Source organism: Microchirus variegatus, assembly GCF_963457635.1.
Source record: "Microchirus variegatus genome assembly, chromosome: 7".
Classification (NCBI taxonomy): domain Eukaryota; kingdom Metazoa; phylum Chordata; class Actinopteri; order Pleuronectiformes; family Soleidae; genus Microchirus; species Microchirus variegatus.
The window spans coordinates 1,695,274-1,713,966 of record NC_139808.1 but is presented as its reverse complement, the minus strand read 5'-3'; the positions used below and the strand labels follow the sequence as shown (position 1 = coordinate 1,713,966).

Here is an 18,693-nt window from a genome sequence, read left to right as displayed (position 1 = left end):
GTCAGATTTTGGACAAATAGTGTAGTATGACATTGAGGTCGACGACATAGTATAGTATGACGTTTCAGTCACATTTTGGGCTAATAAAAACAATTCAAAATTTTTTACAGATTTTGGACGACATAGTATAGTATGTCGTTTTTGTCAAATTTTGGACCAAAATTGTTTTTTCAAAAAAATGGTCAGATTTTGGACAAATAGTGTAGTATGACATTGAGGTCGACGACATAGTATAGTATGACGTTTCGGTCACATTTTAGGGTAAAAAAAAACAATTCAAAATTTTTTACAGATTTTGGACGACATAGTATAGTATGTCGTTTTTGTCAAATTTTGGACCAAAATTGTTTTTTCAAAAAAATGGTCAGATTTTGGACAAATAGTGTAGTATGACATTGAGGTCGACGACATAGTATAGTATGACATTTCGGTCACATTTTGGGCTAATAAAAACAATTCAAAATTTTTTACAGATTTTGGACGACATAGTATAGTATGTCGTTTTTGTCAAATTATGGACCAAAATTGTTCTTTCAAAAAAATGGTCAGATTTTGGACAAATAGTGTAGTATGACATTGAGGTCGACGACATAGTATAGTATGACGTTTCAGTCACATTTTGGGCTAAAAAAAACAATTCAAAATTTTTTACAGATTTTGGACGACATAGTATAGTATGTCGTTTTTGTCAAATTTTGGACCAAAATTGTTTTTTCAAAAAAATGGTCAGATTTTGGACAAATAGTGTAGTATGACATTGAGGTCGACGACATAGTATAGTATGACGTTTCAGTCACATTTTGGGCTAATAAAAACAATTCAAAATTTTTTACAGATTTTGGACGACATAGTATAGTATGTCGTTTTTGTCAAATTTTGGACCAAAATTGTTTTTTCAAAAAAATGGTCAGATTTTGGACAAATAGTGTAGTATGACATTGAGGTCGACGACATAGTATAGTATGACATTTCGGTCACATTTTGGGCTAATAAAAACAATTCAAAATTTTTTACAGATTTTGGACGACATAGTATAGTATGTCGTTTTTGTCAAATTTTGGACCAAAATTGTTTTTTCAAAAAAATGGTCAGATTTTGGACAAATAGTGTAGTATGACATTGAGGTCGACGACATAGTATAGTATGACATTTCGGTCACATTTTGGGGTAAAAAAAAACAATTCAAAATTTTTTACAGATTTTGGACGACATAGTATAGTATGTCGTTTTTGTCAAATTTTGGACCAAAATTGTTTTTTCAAAAAAATGGTCAGATTTTGGACAAATAGTGTAGTAAGACATTGAGGTCGACGACATAGTATAGTATGACGTTTCAGTCACATTTTGGGCTAAAAAAAACAATTCAAATTTTTTTACAGATTTTGGACGACATAGTATAGTATGTCGTTTTTGTCAAATTTTGGACCAAAATTGTTTTTTCAAAAAAATGGTCAGATTTTGGACAAATAGTGTAGTATGACATTGAGGTCGACGACATAGTATAGTATGACGTTTCAGTCACATTTTGGGCTAAAAAAAACAATTCAAAATTTTTTACAGATTTTGGACGACATAGTATAGTATGTCGTTTTTGTCAAATTTTGGACCAAAATTGTTTTTTCAAAAAAATGGTCAGATTTTGGACAAATAGTGTAGTATGACATTGAGGTCGACGACATAGTATAGTATGACGTTTCAGTCACATTTTGGGCTAATAAAAACAATTCAAAATTTTTTACAGATTTTGGACGACATAGTATAGTATGTCGTTTTTGTCAAATTTTGGACCAAAATTGTTTTTCCAAAAAAATGGTCAGATTTTGGACAAATAGTGTAGTATGACATTGAGGTTGACGACATAGTATAGTATGACGTTTCAGTCACATTTTGGGCTAAAAAAAACAATTCAAATTTTTTTACAGATTTTGGACGACATAGTATAGTATGTCGTTTTTGTCAAATTTTGGACCAAAATTGTTTTTTCAAAAAAATGGTCAGATTTTGGACAAATAGTGTAGTATGACATTGAGGTCGACGACATAGTATAGTATGACATTTCGGTCACATTTTGGGCTAATAAAAACAATTCAAATTTTTTTACAGATTTTGGACGACATAGTATAGTATGTCGTTTTTGTCAAATTTTGGACCAAAATTGTTTTTTCAAAAAAATGGTCAGATTTTGGACAAATAGTGTAGTATGACATTGAGGTCGACGACATAGTATAGTATGACGTTTCAGTCACATTTTGGGCTAAAAAAAACAATTCAAAATTTTTTACAGATTTTGGACGACATAGTATAGTATGTCGTTTTTGTCAAATTTTGGACCAAAATTGTTTTTTTCAAAAAAATGGTCAGATTTTGGACAAATAGTGTAGTATGACATTGAGGTCGACGACATAGTATAGTATGACGTTTCAGTCACATTTTGGGCTAATAAAAACAATTCAAAATTTTTTACAGATTTTGGACGACATAGTATAGTATGTCGTTTTTGTCAAATTTTGGACCAAAATTGTTTTTTCAAAAAAATGGTCAGATTTTGGACAAATAGTGTAGTATGACATTTAGGTCGACGACATAGTATAGTATGACGTTTCAGTCACATTTTGGGCTAAAAAAAACAATTCAAATTTTTTTACAGATTTTGGACGACATAGTATAGTATGTCGTTTTTGTCAAATTTTGGACCAAAATTGTTTTTTCAAAAAAATGGTCAGATTTTGGACAAATAGTGTAGTATGACATTGAGGTCGACGACATAGTATAGTATGACGTTTCGGTCACATTTTGGGCTAATAAAAACAATTCAAAATTTTTTACAGATTTTGGACGACATAGTATAGTATGTCGTTTTTGTCAAATTTTGGACCAAAATTGTTTTTTCAAAAAAATGGTCAGATTTTGGACAAATAGTGTAGTATGACATTGAGGTCGATGACATAGTATAGTATGACATTTCGGTCACATTTTGGGCTAATAAAAACAATTCAAAATTTTTTACAGATTTTGGACGACATAGTATAGTATGTCGTTTTTGTCAAATTTTGGACCAAAATTGTTTTTTCAAAAAAATGGTCAGATTTTGGACAAATAGTGTAGTATGACATTGAGGTCGACGACATAGTATAGTATGACGTTTCAGTCACATTTTGGGCTAAAAAAAACAATTCAAATTTTTTTACAGATTTTGGACGACATAGTATAGTATGTCGTTTTTGTCAAATTTTGGACCAAAATTGTTTTTTCAAAAAAATGGTCAGATTTTGGACAAATAGTGTAGTATGACATTGAGGTCGACGACATAGTATAGTATGACGTTTCGGTCACATTTTGGGGTAAAAAAAACAATTCAAAATTTTTTACAGATTTTGGACGACATAGTATAGTATGTCGTTTTTGTCAAATTTTGGACCAAAATTGTTTTTTCAAAAAAATGGTCAGATTTTGGACAAATAGTGTAGTATGACATTGAGGTCGACGACATAGTACAGTATGACGTTTCAGTCACATTTTGGGCTAAAAAAAACAATTCAAAATTTTTTACAGATTTTGGACGACATAGTATAGTATGTCGTTTTTGTCAAATTTTGGACCAAAATTGTTTTTTCAAAAAAATGGTCAGATTTTGGACAAATAGTGTAGTATGACATTGAGGTCGACGACATAGTATAGTATGACATTTCGGTCACATTTTGGGCTAATAAAAACAATTCAAATTTTTTTACAGATTTTGGACGACATAGTATAGTATGTCGTTTTTGTCAAATTTTGGACCAAAATTGTTTTTTCAAAAAAATGGTCAGATTTTGGACAAATAGTGTAGTATGACATTGAGGTCGACGACATAGTATAGTATGACATTTCGGTCACATTTTGGGCTAATAAAAACAATTCAAAATTTTTTACAGATTTTGGACGACATAGTATAGTATGTCGTTTTTGTCAAATTTTGGACCAAAATTGTTCTTTCAAAAAAATGGTCAGATTTTGGACAAATAGTGTAGTATGACATTGAGGTCGACGACATAGTATAGTATGACATTGAGGTCACATTTTGGGGTAAAAAAAAACAATTCAAAATTTTTTACAGATTTTGGACGACATAGTATAGTATGTCGTTTTTGTCAAATTTTGGACCAAAATTGTTTTTTCAAAAAAATGGTCAGATTTTGGACAAATAGTGTAGTATGACATTGAGGTCGACGACATAGTATAGTATGACGTTTCAGTCACATTTTGGGCTAAAAAAAACAATTCAAAATTTTTTACAGATTTTGGACGACATAGTATAGTATGTCGTTTTTGTCAAATTTTGGACCAAAATTGTTTTTTCAAAAAAATGGTCAGATTTTGGACAAATAGTGTAGTATGACATTGAGGTCGACGACATAGTATAGTATGACGTTTCAGTCACATTTTGGGCTAATAAAAACAATTCAAAATTTTTTACAGATTTTGGACGACATAGTATAGTATGTCGTTTTTGTCAAATTTTGGACCAAAATTGTTTTTCCAAAAAAATGGTCAGATTTTGGACAAATAGTGTAGTATGACATTGAGGTCGACGACATAGTATAGTATGACGTTTCAGTCACATTTTGGGCTAAAAAAAACAATTCAAATTTTTTTACAGATTTTGGACGACATAGTATAGTATGTCGTTTTTGTCAAATTTTGGACCAAAATTGTTTTTTCAAAAAAATGGTCAGATTTTGGACAAATAGTGTAGTATGACATTGAGGTCGACGACATAGTATAGTATGACATTTCGGTCACATTTTGGGCTAATAAAAACAATTCAAATTTTTTTACAGATTTTGGACGACATAGTATAGTATGTCGTTTTTGTCAAATTTTGGACCAAAATTGTTTTTCCAAAAAAATTGTCAGATTTTGGACAAATAGTGTAGTATGACATTGAGGTCGACGACATAGTATAGTATGACGTTTCAGTCACATTTTGGGCTAAAAAAAACAATTCAAATTTTTTTACAGATTTTGGACGACATAGTATAGTATGTCGTTTTTGTCAAATTTTGGACCAAAATTGTTTTTTCAAAAAAATGGTCAGATTTTGGACAAATAGTGTAGTATGACATTGAGGTCGACGACATAGTATAGTATGACGTTTCGGTCACATATTGGGCTAAAAAAAACAATTCAAATTTTTTTACAGATTTTGGACGACATAGTATAGTATGTCGTTTTTGTCAAATTTTGGACCAAAATTGTTTTTTCAAAAAAATGGTCAGATTTTGGACAAATAGTGTAGTATGACATTGAGGTCGACGACATAGTATAGTATGACGTTTCAGTCACATTTTGGGCTAATAAAAACAATTCAAAATTTTTTACAGATTTTGGACGACATAGTATAGTATGTCGTTTTTGTCAAATTTTGGACCAAAATTGTTTTTCCAAAAAAATGGTCAGATTTTGGACAAATAGTGTAGTATGACATTGAGGTCGACGACATAGTATAGTATGACGTTTCAGTCACATTTTGGGCTAAAAAAAACAATTCAAATTTTTTTACAGATTTTGGACGACATAGTATAGTATGTCGTTTTTGTCAAATTTTGGACCAAAATTGTTTTTTCAAAAAAATGGTCAGATTTTGGACAAATAGTGTAGTATGACATTGAGGTCGACGACATAGTATAGTATGACATTTCGGTCACATTTTGGGCTAATAAAAACAATTCAAATTTTTTTACAGATTTTGGACGACATAGTATAGTATGTCGTTTTTGTCAAATTTTGGACCAAAATTGTTTTTCCAAAAAATTGTCAGATTTTGGACAAATAGTGTAGTATGACATTGAGGTCGACGACATAGTATAGTATGACGTTTCAGTCACATTTTGGGCTAAAAAAAACAATTCAAATTTTTTTACAGATTTTGGACGACATAGTATAGTATGTCGTTTTTGTCAAATTTTGGACCAAAATTGTTTTTTCAAAAAAATGGTCAGATTTTGGACAAATAGTGTAGTATGACATTGAGGTCGACGACATAGTATAGTATGACGTTTCGGTCACATATTGGGCTAAAAAAACAATTCAAATTTTTTTACAGATTTTGGACGACATAGTATAGTATGTCGTTTTTGTCAAATTTTGGACCAAAATTGTTTTTTCAAAAAAATGGTCAGATTTTGGACAAATAGTGTAGTATGACATTGAGGTCGACGACATAGTATAGTATGACATTTCGGTCACATTTTGGGCTAATAAAAACAATTCAAATTTTTTTACAGATTTTGGACGACATAGTATAGTATGTCGTTTTTGTCAAATTTTGGACCAAAATTGTTTTTTCAAAAAATGGTCAGATTTTGGACAAATAGTGTAGTATGACATTGAGGTCGACGACATAGTATAGTATGACGTTTCAGTCACATTTTGGGCTAATAAAAACAATTCAAAATTTTTTACAGATTTTGGACGACATAGTATAGTATGTCGTTTTTGTCAAATTTTGGACCAAAATTGTTTTTTCAAAAAAATGGTCAGATTTTGGACAAATAGTGTAGTATGACATTTAGGTCGACGACATAGTATAGTATGACGTTTCAGTCACATTTTGGGCTAAAAAAAACAATTCAAAATTTTTTACAGATTTTGGACGACATAGTATAGTATGTCGTTTTTGTCAAATTTTGGACCAAAATTGTTTTTTCAAAAAAATGGTCAGATTTTGGACAAATAGTGTAGTATGACATTGAGGTCGACGACATAGTATAGTATGACGTTTCGGTCACATTTTGGGCTAATAAAAACAATTCAAAATTTTTTACAGATTTTGGACGACATAGTATAGTATGTCGTTTTTGTCAAATTTTGGACCAAAATTGTTTTTTCAAAAAAATGGTCAGATTTTGGACAAATAGTGTAGTATGACATTGAGGTCGACGACATAGTATAGTATGACATTTCGGTCACATTTTGGGCTAATAAAAACAATTCAAAATTTTTTACAGATTTTGGACGACATAGTATAGTATGTCGTTTTTGTCAAATTTTGGACCAAAATTGTTTTTTCAAAAAAATGGTCAGATTTTGGACAAATAGTGTAGTATGACATTGAGGTCGACGACATAGTATAGTATGACGTTTCAGTCACATTTTGGGCTAAAAAAAACAATTCAAAATTTTTTACAGATTTTGGACGACATAGTATAGTATGTCGTTTTTGTCAAATTTTGGACCAAAATTGTTTTTTCAAAAAATGGTCAGATTTTGGACAAATAGTGTAGTATGACATTGAGGTCGACGACATAGTATAGTATGACGTTTCGGTCACATTTTGGGGTAAAAAAAACAATTCAAAATTTTTTACAGATTTTGGACGACATAGTATAGTATGTCGTTTTTGTCAAATTTTGGACCAAAATTGTTTTTTCAAAAAAATGGTCAGATTTTGGACAAATAGTGTAGTATGACATTGAGGTCGACGACATAGTACAGTATGACGTTTCAGTCACATTTTGGGCTAAAAAAAACAATTCAAAATTTTTTACAGATTTTGGACGACATAGTATAGTATGTCGTTTTTGTCAAATTTTGGACCAAAATTGTTTTTTCAAAAAAATGGTCAGATTTTGGACAAATAGTGTAGTATGACATTGAGGTCGACGACATAGTACAGTATGACGTTTCAGTCACATTTTGGGCTAAAAAAAACAATTCAAATTTTTTTACAGATTTTGGACGACATAGTATAGTATGTCGTTTTTGTCAAATTTTGGACCAAAATTGTTTTTTCAAAAAATGGTCAGATTTTGGACAAATAGTGTAGTATGACATTGAGGTCGACGACATAGTATAGTATGACATTTCGGTCACATTTTGGGCTAATAAAACAATTCAAAATTTTTTACAGATTTTGGACGACATAGTATAGTATGTCGTTTTTGTCAAATTTTGGACCAAAATTGTTTTTTCAAAAAAATGGTCAGATTTTGGACAAATAGTGTAGTATGACATTGAGGTCGACGACATAGTATAGTATGACATTTCGGTCATGAGGTCACATTTTGGGCTAATAAAAACAATTCAAAATTTTTTACAGATTTTGGACGACATAGTATAGTATGTCGTTTTTGTCAAATTTTGGAACAAAATTGTTTTTTCAAAAAAATGGTCAGATTTTGGACAAATAGTGTAGTATGACATTGAGGTCGACGACATAGTATAGTATGACGTTTCAGTCACATTTTGGGCTAAAAAAAACAATTCAAATTTTTTTACAGATTTTGGACGACATAGTATAGTATGTCGTTTTTGTCAAATTTTGGACCAAAATTGTTTTTTCAAAAAAATGGTCAGATTTTGGACAAATAGTGTAGTATGACATTGAGGTCGACGACATAGTATAGTATGACGTTTCGGTCACATTTTGGGCTAAAAAAAACAATTCAAAATTTTTTACAGATTTTGGACGACATAGTATAGTATGTCGTTTTTGTCAAATTTTGGACCAAAATTGTTTTTTCAAAAAAATGGTCAGATTTTGGACAAATAGTGTATTATGACATTGAGGTCGACGACATAGTATAGTATGATGTTTCGGTCACATTTTGGGCTAAAAAAAACAATTCAAAATTTTTTACAGATTTTGGATGACATAGTATAGTATGTCGTTTTTGTCAAATTTTGGACCAAAATTGTTTTTTCAAAAAAATGGTCAGATTTTGGACAAATAGTGTAGTATGACATTGAGGTCGACGACATAGTATAGTATGACGTTTCAGTCACATTTTGGGCTAAAAAAAACAATTCAAATTTTTTTACAGATTTTGGACGACATAGTATAGTATGTCGTTTTTGTCAAATTTTGGACCAAAATTGTTTTTTCAAAAAAATGGTCAGATTTAGGACAAATAGTGTAGTATGACATTGAGGTCGACGACATAGTATAGTATGACATTTCGGTCACATTTTGGGCTAAAAAAAACAATTGAAATTTTTTTACAGATTTTCGACGACATAGTATAGTATGTCGTTTTTGTCAAATTTTGGACCAAAATTGTTTTTTCAAAAAATGGTCAGATTTTGGACAAATAGTGTAGTATGACATTGAGGTCGACGACATAGTATAGTATGACATTTCGGTCACATTTTGGGCTAATAAAAACAATTCAAAATTTTTTACAGATTTTGGACGACATAGTATAGTATGTCGTTTTTGTCAAATTTTGGACCAAAATTGTTTTTTCAAAAAAATGGTCAGATTTTGGACAAATAGTGTAGTATGACATTGAGGTCGACGACATAGTATAGTATGACGTTTCAGTCACATTTTGGGCTAAAAAAAACAATTCAACATTTTTTTCAGATTTTGGACGACATAGTATAGTATGTCGTTTTTGTCAAATTTTGGACCAAAATTGTTTTTTCAAAAAAATGGTCAGATTTTGGACAAATAGTGTAGTATGACATTGAGGTCGACGACATAGTATAGTATGACGTTTCAGTCACATTTTGGGCTAATAAAAACAATTCAAAATTTTTTACAGATTTTGGACGAAATAGTATATGTCGTTTTTGTCAAATTTTGGACCAAAATTGTTTTTTCAAAAAAATGGTCAGATTTTGGACAAATAGTGTAGTATGACATTGAGGTCGACGACATAGTATAGTATGACGTTTCAGTCACATTTTGGGCTAAAAAAAACAATTCAAAATTTTTTACAGATTTTGGACAACATAGTATAGTATGTCGTTTTTGTCAAATTTTGGACCAAAATTGTTTTTTCAAAAAAATGGTCAGATTTTGGACAAATAGTGTAGTATGACATTGAGGTCGACGACATAGTATAGTATGACATTTTGGTCACATTTTGGGCTAATAAAAACAATTCAAATTTTTTTACAGATTTTGGACGACATAGTATAGTATGTCGTTTTTGTCAGATTTTGGAACAAAATTGTTTTTTCAAAAAAATTGTCAGATTTTGGATGAAATAGTGTAGTATGACATTGAGGTCGACGACATAGTATAGTATGACGTTTCAGTCACATTTTGGGCTAAAAAAAACAATTCAAAATTTTTTACAGATTTTGGACGACATAGTATAGTATGTCGTTTTTGTCAAATTTTGGACCAAAATTGTTTTTTCAAAAAAATGGTCAGATTTTGGACAAATAGTGTAGTATGACATTGAGGTCGACGACATAGTATAGTATGACGTTTCGGTCACATTTTGGGGTAAAAAAAAACAATTCAAATTTTTTTACAGATTTTGGACGACATAGTATAGTATGTCGTTTTTGTCAAATTTTGGACCACAATTGTTTTTTCAAAAAAATGGTCAGATTTTGGACAAATAGTGTAGTATGACATTGAGGTCGACGACATAGTATAGTATGACATTTCGGTCACATTTTGGGCTAAAAAAAACAATTCAAAATTTTTTCAGATTTTGGACGACATAGTATAGTATGTCGTTTTTGTCAAATTTTGGACCAAAATTGTTTTTTCAAAAAAATGGTCAGATTTTGGACAAATAGTGTAGTATGACATTGAGGTCGACGACATAGTATAGTATGACATTTCAGTCACATTTTGGGCTAAAAAAAACAATTGAATTCTTTTTACAGATTTTGGACGACATAGTATAGTATGTCGTTTTTGTAAAATTTTGGACCAAAATGTTTTTTTCAAAAAAATGGTCAGATTTTGGACAAATAGTGTAGTATGACATTGAGGTCGACGACATAGTATAGTATGACGTTTCGGTCACATTTTGGGCTAAAAAAAACAATTGAAATTTTTTTACAGATTTTCGACGACATAGTATAGTATGTCGTTTTTGTCAAATTTTGGACCAAAATGTTTTTTTCAAAAAAATGGTCAGATTTTGGACGAAATAGTGTAGTATGACATTGAGGTCGACGACATAGTATAGTATGACGTTTCGGTCACGTTTTGGGCTAAAAAAAACAATTGAATTCTTTTTACAGATTTTGGACGACATAGTATATAGTATGTCGTTTTTGTCAAATTTTGGACCAAAATTGTTTTTTCAAAAAAATGGTCAGATTTTGGACGAAATAGTGTATTATGACATTGAGGTCGACGACATAGTATAGTATGATGTTTCGGTCACATTTTGGGCTAAAAAAAACAATTCAAAATTTTTTACAGATTTTGGACGACATAGTATAGTATGTCGTTTTTGTCAAATTTTGGACCAAAATGTTTTTTTCAAAAAAATTGTCAGATTTTGGACGAAATAGTGTAGTATGACATTGAGGTCGACGACATAGTATAGTATGACGTTTCGGTCACATTTTGGGCTAAAAAAAACAATTCAAATATTTTTACAGATTTTGGACGACATAGTATAGTATGTCGTTTTTGTCAAATTTTGGACCAAAATTTTCTTTTCAAAAAAATGGTCAGATTTTGGACGAAATAGTGTAGTATGACATTGAGGTCGACGGCATAGTATAGTATGACGTTTCGGTCACATTTTGGGCTAAAAAAAACAATTGAATTTTTTTTACAGATTTTGGACGACATAGTATAGTATGTCGTTTTTGTCAAATTTTGGACCAAAATTGTTTTTTCAAAAAAATTGTCAGATTTTGGACGAAATAGTGTAGTATGACATTGAGGTCGACGACATAGTATAGTATGACGTTTCGGTCACATTTTGGGCTAAAAAAAACAATTCAAAATTTTTTACAGATTTTGGACGACAGTATAGTATGTCGTTTTTGTCAAATTTTGGAACAAAATTATTTTCTTCAAAAAATGGTCAGATTTTGGACGAAGTAGTGTAGTATGACATTGAGGTCGACGGCATAGTATAGTATGACGTTTCGGTCACATTTTGGGCTAAAAAAAACAATTGAATTTTTTTTACAGATTTTGGACGACATAGTATAGTATGTCGTTTTTGTCAAATTTTGGACCAAAATTGTTTTTTCAAAAAAATTGTCAGATTTTGGACGAAATAGTGTAGTATGACATTGAGGTCGACGACATAGTATAGTATGACGTTTCGGTCACATTTTGGGCTAAAAAAAACAATTCAAAATTTTTTACAGATTTTGGACGACAGTATAGTATGTCGTTTTTGTCAAATTTTGGAACAAAATTATTTTCTTCAAAAAATGGTCAGATTTTGGACGAAGTAGTGTAGTATGACATTGAGGTCGACGACATAGTATAGTATGACGTTTTGGTCACATTTTGGGCTAAAAAAAACAATTGAACATTTTTTTACAGATTTTGGACGACATAGTATAGTATGTCGTTTTTTGTCAAATTTTGGACCAAAATTGTTTTTTCAAAAAAAATTGTCAGATTTTGGACAAAATAGTGTAGCATGACATTGAGGTCGACGACATAGTATAGTATGACGGTTCGGTCACATTTTGGGCTAAAAAAAACAATTCAAAATTTTTTACAGATTTTGGACGACATAGTATAGTATGTCGTTTTTGTCAAATTTTGGGCCAAAATTTTTTTTTCAAAAAAATGGTCAGATTTTGGGCGAAATAGTGTAGTATGACATTGAGGTCGACGACATAGTATAGTAGGACGTTTTGGTCATATTTTGGCCTAAAAATTTTTTTGGAAAGAAATTCAGATTCTGGACGACATAGTATAGTATGTCGTTTTTGTCAAATTTTGGACAAAAAATCTTTTTTTTTAAAAAAATGGTCAGATTTTGGACGTAATTGTGTAGTAAGTCATTGAGGTCGATGACATAGTATAGTATGACGTTTCGGTTACATTTTGGGCAAAAAAAACAATTGAACATTTTTTACAGATTTTGGACGACATAGTATAGTATGTCGTTTTTGTCAAATTTTGGACCAAAATTGTTTTTTCAAAAAAATGGTCAGATTTTGGATGAAATAGTGTAGTAGTATGGCATTGAGGTTGACGACATAGTATAGTATGACGTTTCGGTCACATTTTGGGCTAAAAAAAACAATTCTAAATTTTTTACAGATTTTGGACGACATAGTATAGTATGACGTTTTTGTCAAACTTTGGACCCAAAACTTTTTTTTTCAAAAAAATTGTCAGATTTTGGACGAAATAGTGTAGTATGACATTGAGGTCGACGACATAGTACAGTATGACGTATTGGTCACATTTTGGGCGAAAAAAAAAATTAAAAAATGTTTTCCCGTTTTTGGACAACATAGTATAGTATGAGGTTTTTGTCAAATTTTGGACAAAAATTATTTTTTTCAAAAAAATCATCAGATTTTGAACGAAGTAGTGTAGCATGACATTGAGGTAGACGACATAGTATAGTATGACATTTTTGTCAAATTCAGCACCAAAAATGTTTTATTGTTTTTTTTTTGAAATTGTCAAATTTTGGACGTCTTACTGAAATGCTTAATTGTCAAGGCCCTAAGAAAGTTCCCAAATGGGACTGGCTCTCACAACCCCTGGCTAAGGAGGCCAGTATGTTATCCATTAGGCCACGCCTTACTTACCTAAGACATTTTGGTGGGATTTTGGACAACAGACTAAACTATGACATAGTATAGTATGACATTTAATCATTAAATACACTAGCGAAATTTGCTCGTGGAAACGCATTTTATATGTGCTGAGGCAAGGCAAGGCGGAAATGCGCCAATATCTTTTTTCTTTTTTTTAGGAACAATAACAACGTGTTCAAAGTAGTTTTATAACTCCAGATTCTTTCACTCAACATGTTTATTTTCAACTCTAATTCATGTGTTCATCACTTTCATCAACAAACTAAAACTAAGCATTTACAAAAAACTAAAACTGATAAAAAAAACGATCAAACCCACTCTAAAAATGAATTAAAACTCGCTCATTTAAAAAAAGAAAAAAAAAAAGAAAAAAAAGGTCAAAACCAAATAAAAACTAAAACTATATATATCAATATATCTATATAGATATAGATAATAATAATAATAATGTTACAGTTAATCTTGTTTTTGGGGGAAATAAATGTCAGTCATGCTCATCTTATTATTACACTGGTGAAGATGAACTTTTATAGTATGGAAGACTTCACAGAATTTCTATTACAGGCCAGAAGGAGGCAGTATTGTCTTGCAAGTCATCTTCTTTGTATTCCAAGTCTCAACTCAAAAGAGACTTTTTTAAATGAATCTAATAAATGAAATATCAGGGGAAAAAACTCCCTACATTTTATAAATGGCTCATGTTTTATGCTGAATGTCTTTGAGTATCTAATGTATACAGAGTCATCTCCATGCACACAGTATTTATATCCTGCATGTCCTGAAAATGATCTTCACTCCAGAGACCATCTGCAAATGCCATCCAGGCCACTGTAACGTTCCCAATATAACCCCAGTGCTCTCTGCCAGCTCAGGGCTCTCACTCCCATCAGCTGCTTCACGTTTTTTTAAACTGCGGCAGTCATACACCCTTTTTCTGCGTGTGTGTCTTTTTTAATGAAGAGTGTTTTCTACACGTGCTCGTATGGACAGCGCCAGGAAAAGGGACGATTTGGAGGAAGTGGAGATCGACTTGGAGGACTCGGGTGACTCCAGCAGCAGTGAATATGACAACGAGGAGGAACCTCAGACGCTGTGGAGGGCCGATCCCTCTGTGGACGAGGACGAAGACATTCATACGTCTACGCTTGTGGAAATCAGTGACACGAAGCCTCTGATTAACGTCAGGGATCCACGTGGTATCAACGACTGCCTCAAGGTATTGTGATCTTCTGCAGTGGCTTTGTTTTCTTGGCTATTTTGGTGATTTGACACTAAATGTTTCCCATGAGGGCCAACAGTTGGTGTAGAGGTCAGCGCTCTCGCCTTTTCAGCAAGAAGACCCGAGTTGGAACAACTTTGAGCCCTGGTTGGAACAAGGGCCTTCTGCATGGAGTTTGCATGTTCTCCCTGTGTGTGCGTGGGTGTTCCTTGGGTTCTCCGACTTCCTCCCACAGTCCAAAAACATGCAGATTTGGGGATAAGTTGAATTGGTCACTCTAAATTTTCCATAGGTGTGAGAAGATATGCTGATAACATTAGTCACCTTATCACTGTTTATCACTTTCAACATTTGCTCACCATATTTTAGTTGTACTTATTTTATTTCCGTGCGTACTGCTGTATATTATATATACCTACGTTGACTGTGATTCTTTTTTGATTCTTTTTGTGGCATTGTCGCATTTAAGTTACTGTTGTAAGTTACTGTTTTTCCTTCTGTTTGGCACTTTGTTGCATTTGTCTTACTTGTTTTTATTTTTATTTTTATTTTTATTTTATTTTATTTTATTTTATTTTATTTTATTTTATTTTATTTTATTTTATGTATCTTTTAACTCTTGTACATCTACACTTTTACCTCCCAATTGTTGCACAATAATTTCCCTCGGGATAAATAAAGCATCTTGAATCTTGAATCTTGAATCTTGAAAGACCCGGGTTTCCTGGATTCGAGCCCTGGTTGGAACATCTTCGAGTCCTGGTTGGAGCAAGGGCCTTTCTGCAAGGAGTTTGCATGTTCTCCCTGTGTGTGCGTGGGTTGTTTCCGGGTTCTCCGACTTGCCCCCACAGTCCAAAAACATGCAGATTTGGGGATAAGTTGAATTGGTCACTCTAAATTTACCGTAGGTGTGAGAACAAGACCCGGGTTCCCTGCTTTCGAGCCCTGGTTGGAACAAGGGCCTTTCTGCAAGGAGTTTGCGTGTTCTCCCCATGTGTGCGTGGGCTTTCTGCGGGTTCTCCGGCTTCCTCCCACAGTCCAAAAACATGCAGATTTGGGGATTAGGTGAATTGGTCGTTCTAAATTGACCGTAGGTGTGAGAGTGAATGGTTGTTTGTCTCTATATGTGTCCCTGCGATGGACTGGCGAACTGTCCAGGGTGTACCCCGCCTATCGCCCAATGTCAGCTGAGATAAGGACCCATCCATCATCTGGATGGATGGACAGAAGCTGACTGTGGATGTAATTTACAGCCTGACTGAGTTTGAAATAATGGCTCTTCTTCTCTTGAACACCACCTTGTCTTTCTTCTTCATGTCTCCAGGTGTCATTTGAAGACGTCATCGCCGAGCCAGTGTCGGTGCGCAGCGGCGACAGAGTGTGGATCTGGAGCCACGCTCTGTTCGAGGTGTCCAGAGTTTGGATTTACAGGATCGTCACCGTGCTCCTGGCCGTTCCTGTGTCGCTCGTCTCTGGTCTGCTCTTTGCCATCCTCAGCTGCCTCCACATCTGGTGGGGTTTTACACACATTGACGTTATTAACTACTGTGAATGTTTTGGGGATTTTTTTGGCTTCAACCTCGATGGCTTATTTAATTTCTCAAAATAATGTTTGTGACATCTGAAAAACCTTCAACGCTTAAATGGGAAAAACATGACGATGACATGACTAGATAGTTTAAATATAGCTTTAAAAAAAAAAAAGGAAGGCAAAACAAAACAGTCCTCGTGTTACATTGCTAAATAAAAACAAAGTGTTTATTTTGTGTTGCAGGATGGTCAGTCCTTGTATCCACTGTCTCTTCATGGGCACCAGATGGCTGCAGTCTCTGTGGAGCGTTGTGCTGGGCGTCATCGTACGTCCGCTCTGCACAAGCGCCGGGAAATGCTGCGGAGGCTTCAGCGTTCACCTGGCCAAAGAATGACACTCACACACAAACACATGAGAGACGCACAGACTGAGCCCAGCAGGGGCGTTACTAGATTTTCATACACAATGACAATAAAATATTTTCCATTTTAAAAACAGTTTTCGGTTGATGTCATATTCAGATCAAACCATGATTAGTTGGCAAAAGTATTCTTTGACAATTTGCCCGTGTGGGTGTGAGTGTGAGGTTGTTTGTCTCTATGTGTCCCTGTGAGTCACCATCCCTGTCAGCTGGGATTGGCACCAACGACCGTCATGTATTAGCTTCCTCTGTGACCGATTAAGTTGAAAAAAAATACTCATAACCACACACTGTGCTCTTGTTTGCCACCAAAAATGAAACCTCCCCAATTCCCTTCCCAACTTCCCAACATCACCACATCAATATGTTCCGCTTCAATTCAAGGACAAACAAAACTCTCACGCAGAAAAGGACCGCCTCTTTTTTTTTGCGGATTTTTCGAAAAAAATAGATTCTCCTGTCAGACCCCTGAGACTGAGGCATGTCACTGACCCAAACGCTCTAAAAATCAGTCATCGCTTCTGGAAGTAATTTAATGTTTGTTTGATCTAAAATTATTCCGCTGACCGCAGCTTTGAAACGGCACAGCGTATCTTTCAAATACAAACAAATGTCTGCTACAGTCAAACACTGTCAAAGGAGTTCACACAACGCTGATCAAGCCTAAATCAGCTCTGCAGGAATCTCTCTGATTAGCAGTATTTGGATGTCGTGTTGCCCGGCAGCGTCGCTGAACCACACACAGAGGGAAGAGCAACATTGCGCTAGTAAAGTAAATTTGTTGAGTTTGGATTATGACTGAAAAACCCCAAAAATAAGTAATTTTCGTTGCAGCTTGATGGGATAAATGCTTCTTACTCTCCCTCAGTCAGGTCTGATAGTATTGCTTGACAGAGCTTGATTTAGATCAGGGGTGTCAAACACGCCAGAATTGGCCCATTAGAGGGTCCAATCCAAAAATTTCACATTATGATTAGAATCTAAAAATAATAATAAATTGTATTTGTAACACACTTTATATTTAAAATCAAATCTAAACATGCTTCAAGAACAATCAAAAAAAGTTAGAAACAGGCAAGAGTAAAACAAGAAACAGTAGAAAAAGACCATATTTTTCAGTTCCAGATACCTGTGACTAAATATTTTTGTGTCTTTTAATGGGATTTTAATGCTCTACGTTCTAATTTAAATGTGTGCATGGTAAATTAAGCACAACATTCTTGAAATTGCACTTATTTTTTCTCATGAAATGTCTGTTTTTTTGTGTGTTTTGTAAAACAAAGGGACAAATGAGGAGTTCTGAATTTGAGTTTAGTTCAATTCAAATCAATTTCATTTGTATAGCACCAAATCATAACATCCATTATCTCAAGGCGCCGTACATAGGCAACATCATGCAGAGCAGAGAAACCCAACAATTCGCACAACAGAACAAAAAATCGCTGACAGAACCAGACTCAAAGATGTGCGGCCATCTGCCCAGACAGGTTGGGGTGAAAGGAAAAAATTATTATAGGTTATTATGCTATTATTTAACTGTTCCTGGTCTAAAATGAGTTCGACACCCCTGTTTTAGATGAAGGACGCAGCTTTGTTTCCCTTGTAGACTCAACAGAGGCAACAAGAGTTTAGGCAGCTTCATGTGTAAAATATTTTTGACCCGTGCACTGAAGACATTTCATTTTAAACGTCTTCTGAAATACGACACTGGCTATTTATTGAGAAGCCTCGCTGTTAGAGCTGTGTGAAATGCAACGGGGACATGTTTTCCCCTCTTCATCAAATGCTTTATGTCACAGTGTGAGTTTGTCGGCACAAAAGAGTGTGTGCGTGTGTGTGTGAGTGTGTGTGTGTGTGTGTGTGTGTGTGTTCGTGAGGATAAAAAAAAACAAGCAATCACATGGAACAGTGATGAAAGTTTTAGAGTTAGGGTAAGAATGAGGTTTATGTTGGTGTTAGGTGAAGGAATTCATGGGTTTGACACTAAGATAAGTTGTGCGAGAATGTGTGTGTGTGTGTGTGTGTGTGTGTGTG

General features: G+C 33.5%; 1 protein-coding gene across 1 annotated transcript; it reads left to right on the top strand.

Annotated features, from left to right (window-relative positions):
• Nucleotides 1–14,371: 14,371 nt before the first annotated feature.
• On the top strand, nt 14,372–16,735 carry cav4a (caveolin 4a). Its single transcript, XM_083892848.1, has 3 exons — nt 14,372–14,704; nt 16,032–16,219; nt 16,482–16,735. The coding sequence occupies exons 1-3, from the start codon at nt 14,471–14,473 to the stop codon at nt 16,630–16,632; spliced, it is 573 nt and encodes a 190-aa protein (XP_083748974.1). The 5' UTR covers nt 14,372–14,470; the 3' UTR covers nt 16,633–16,735.
• The last annotated feature ends 1,958 nt before the right edge of the window (nt 16,736–18,693 follow it).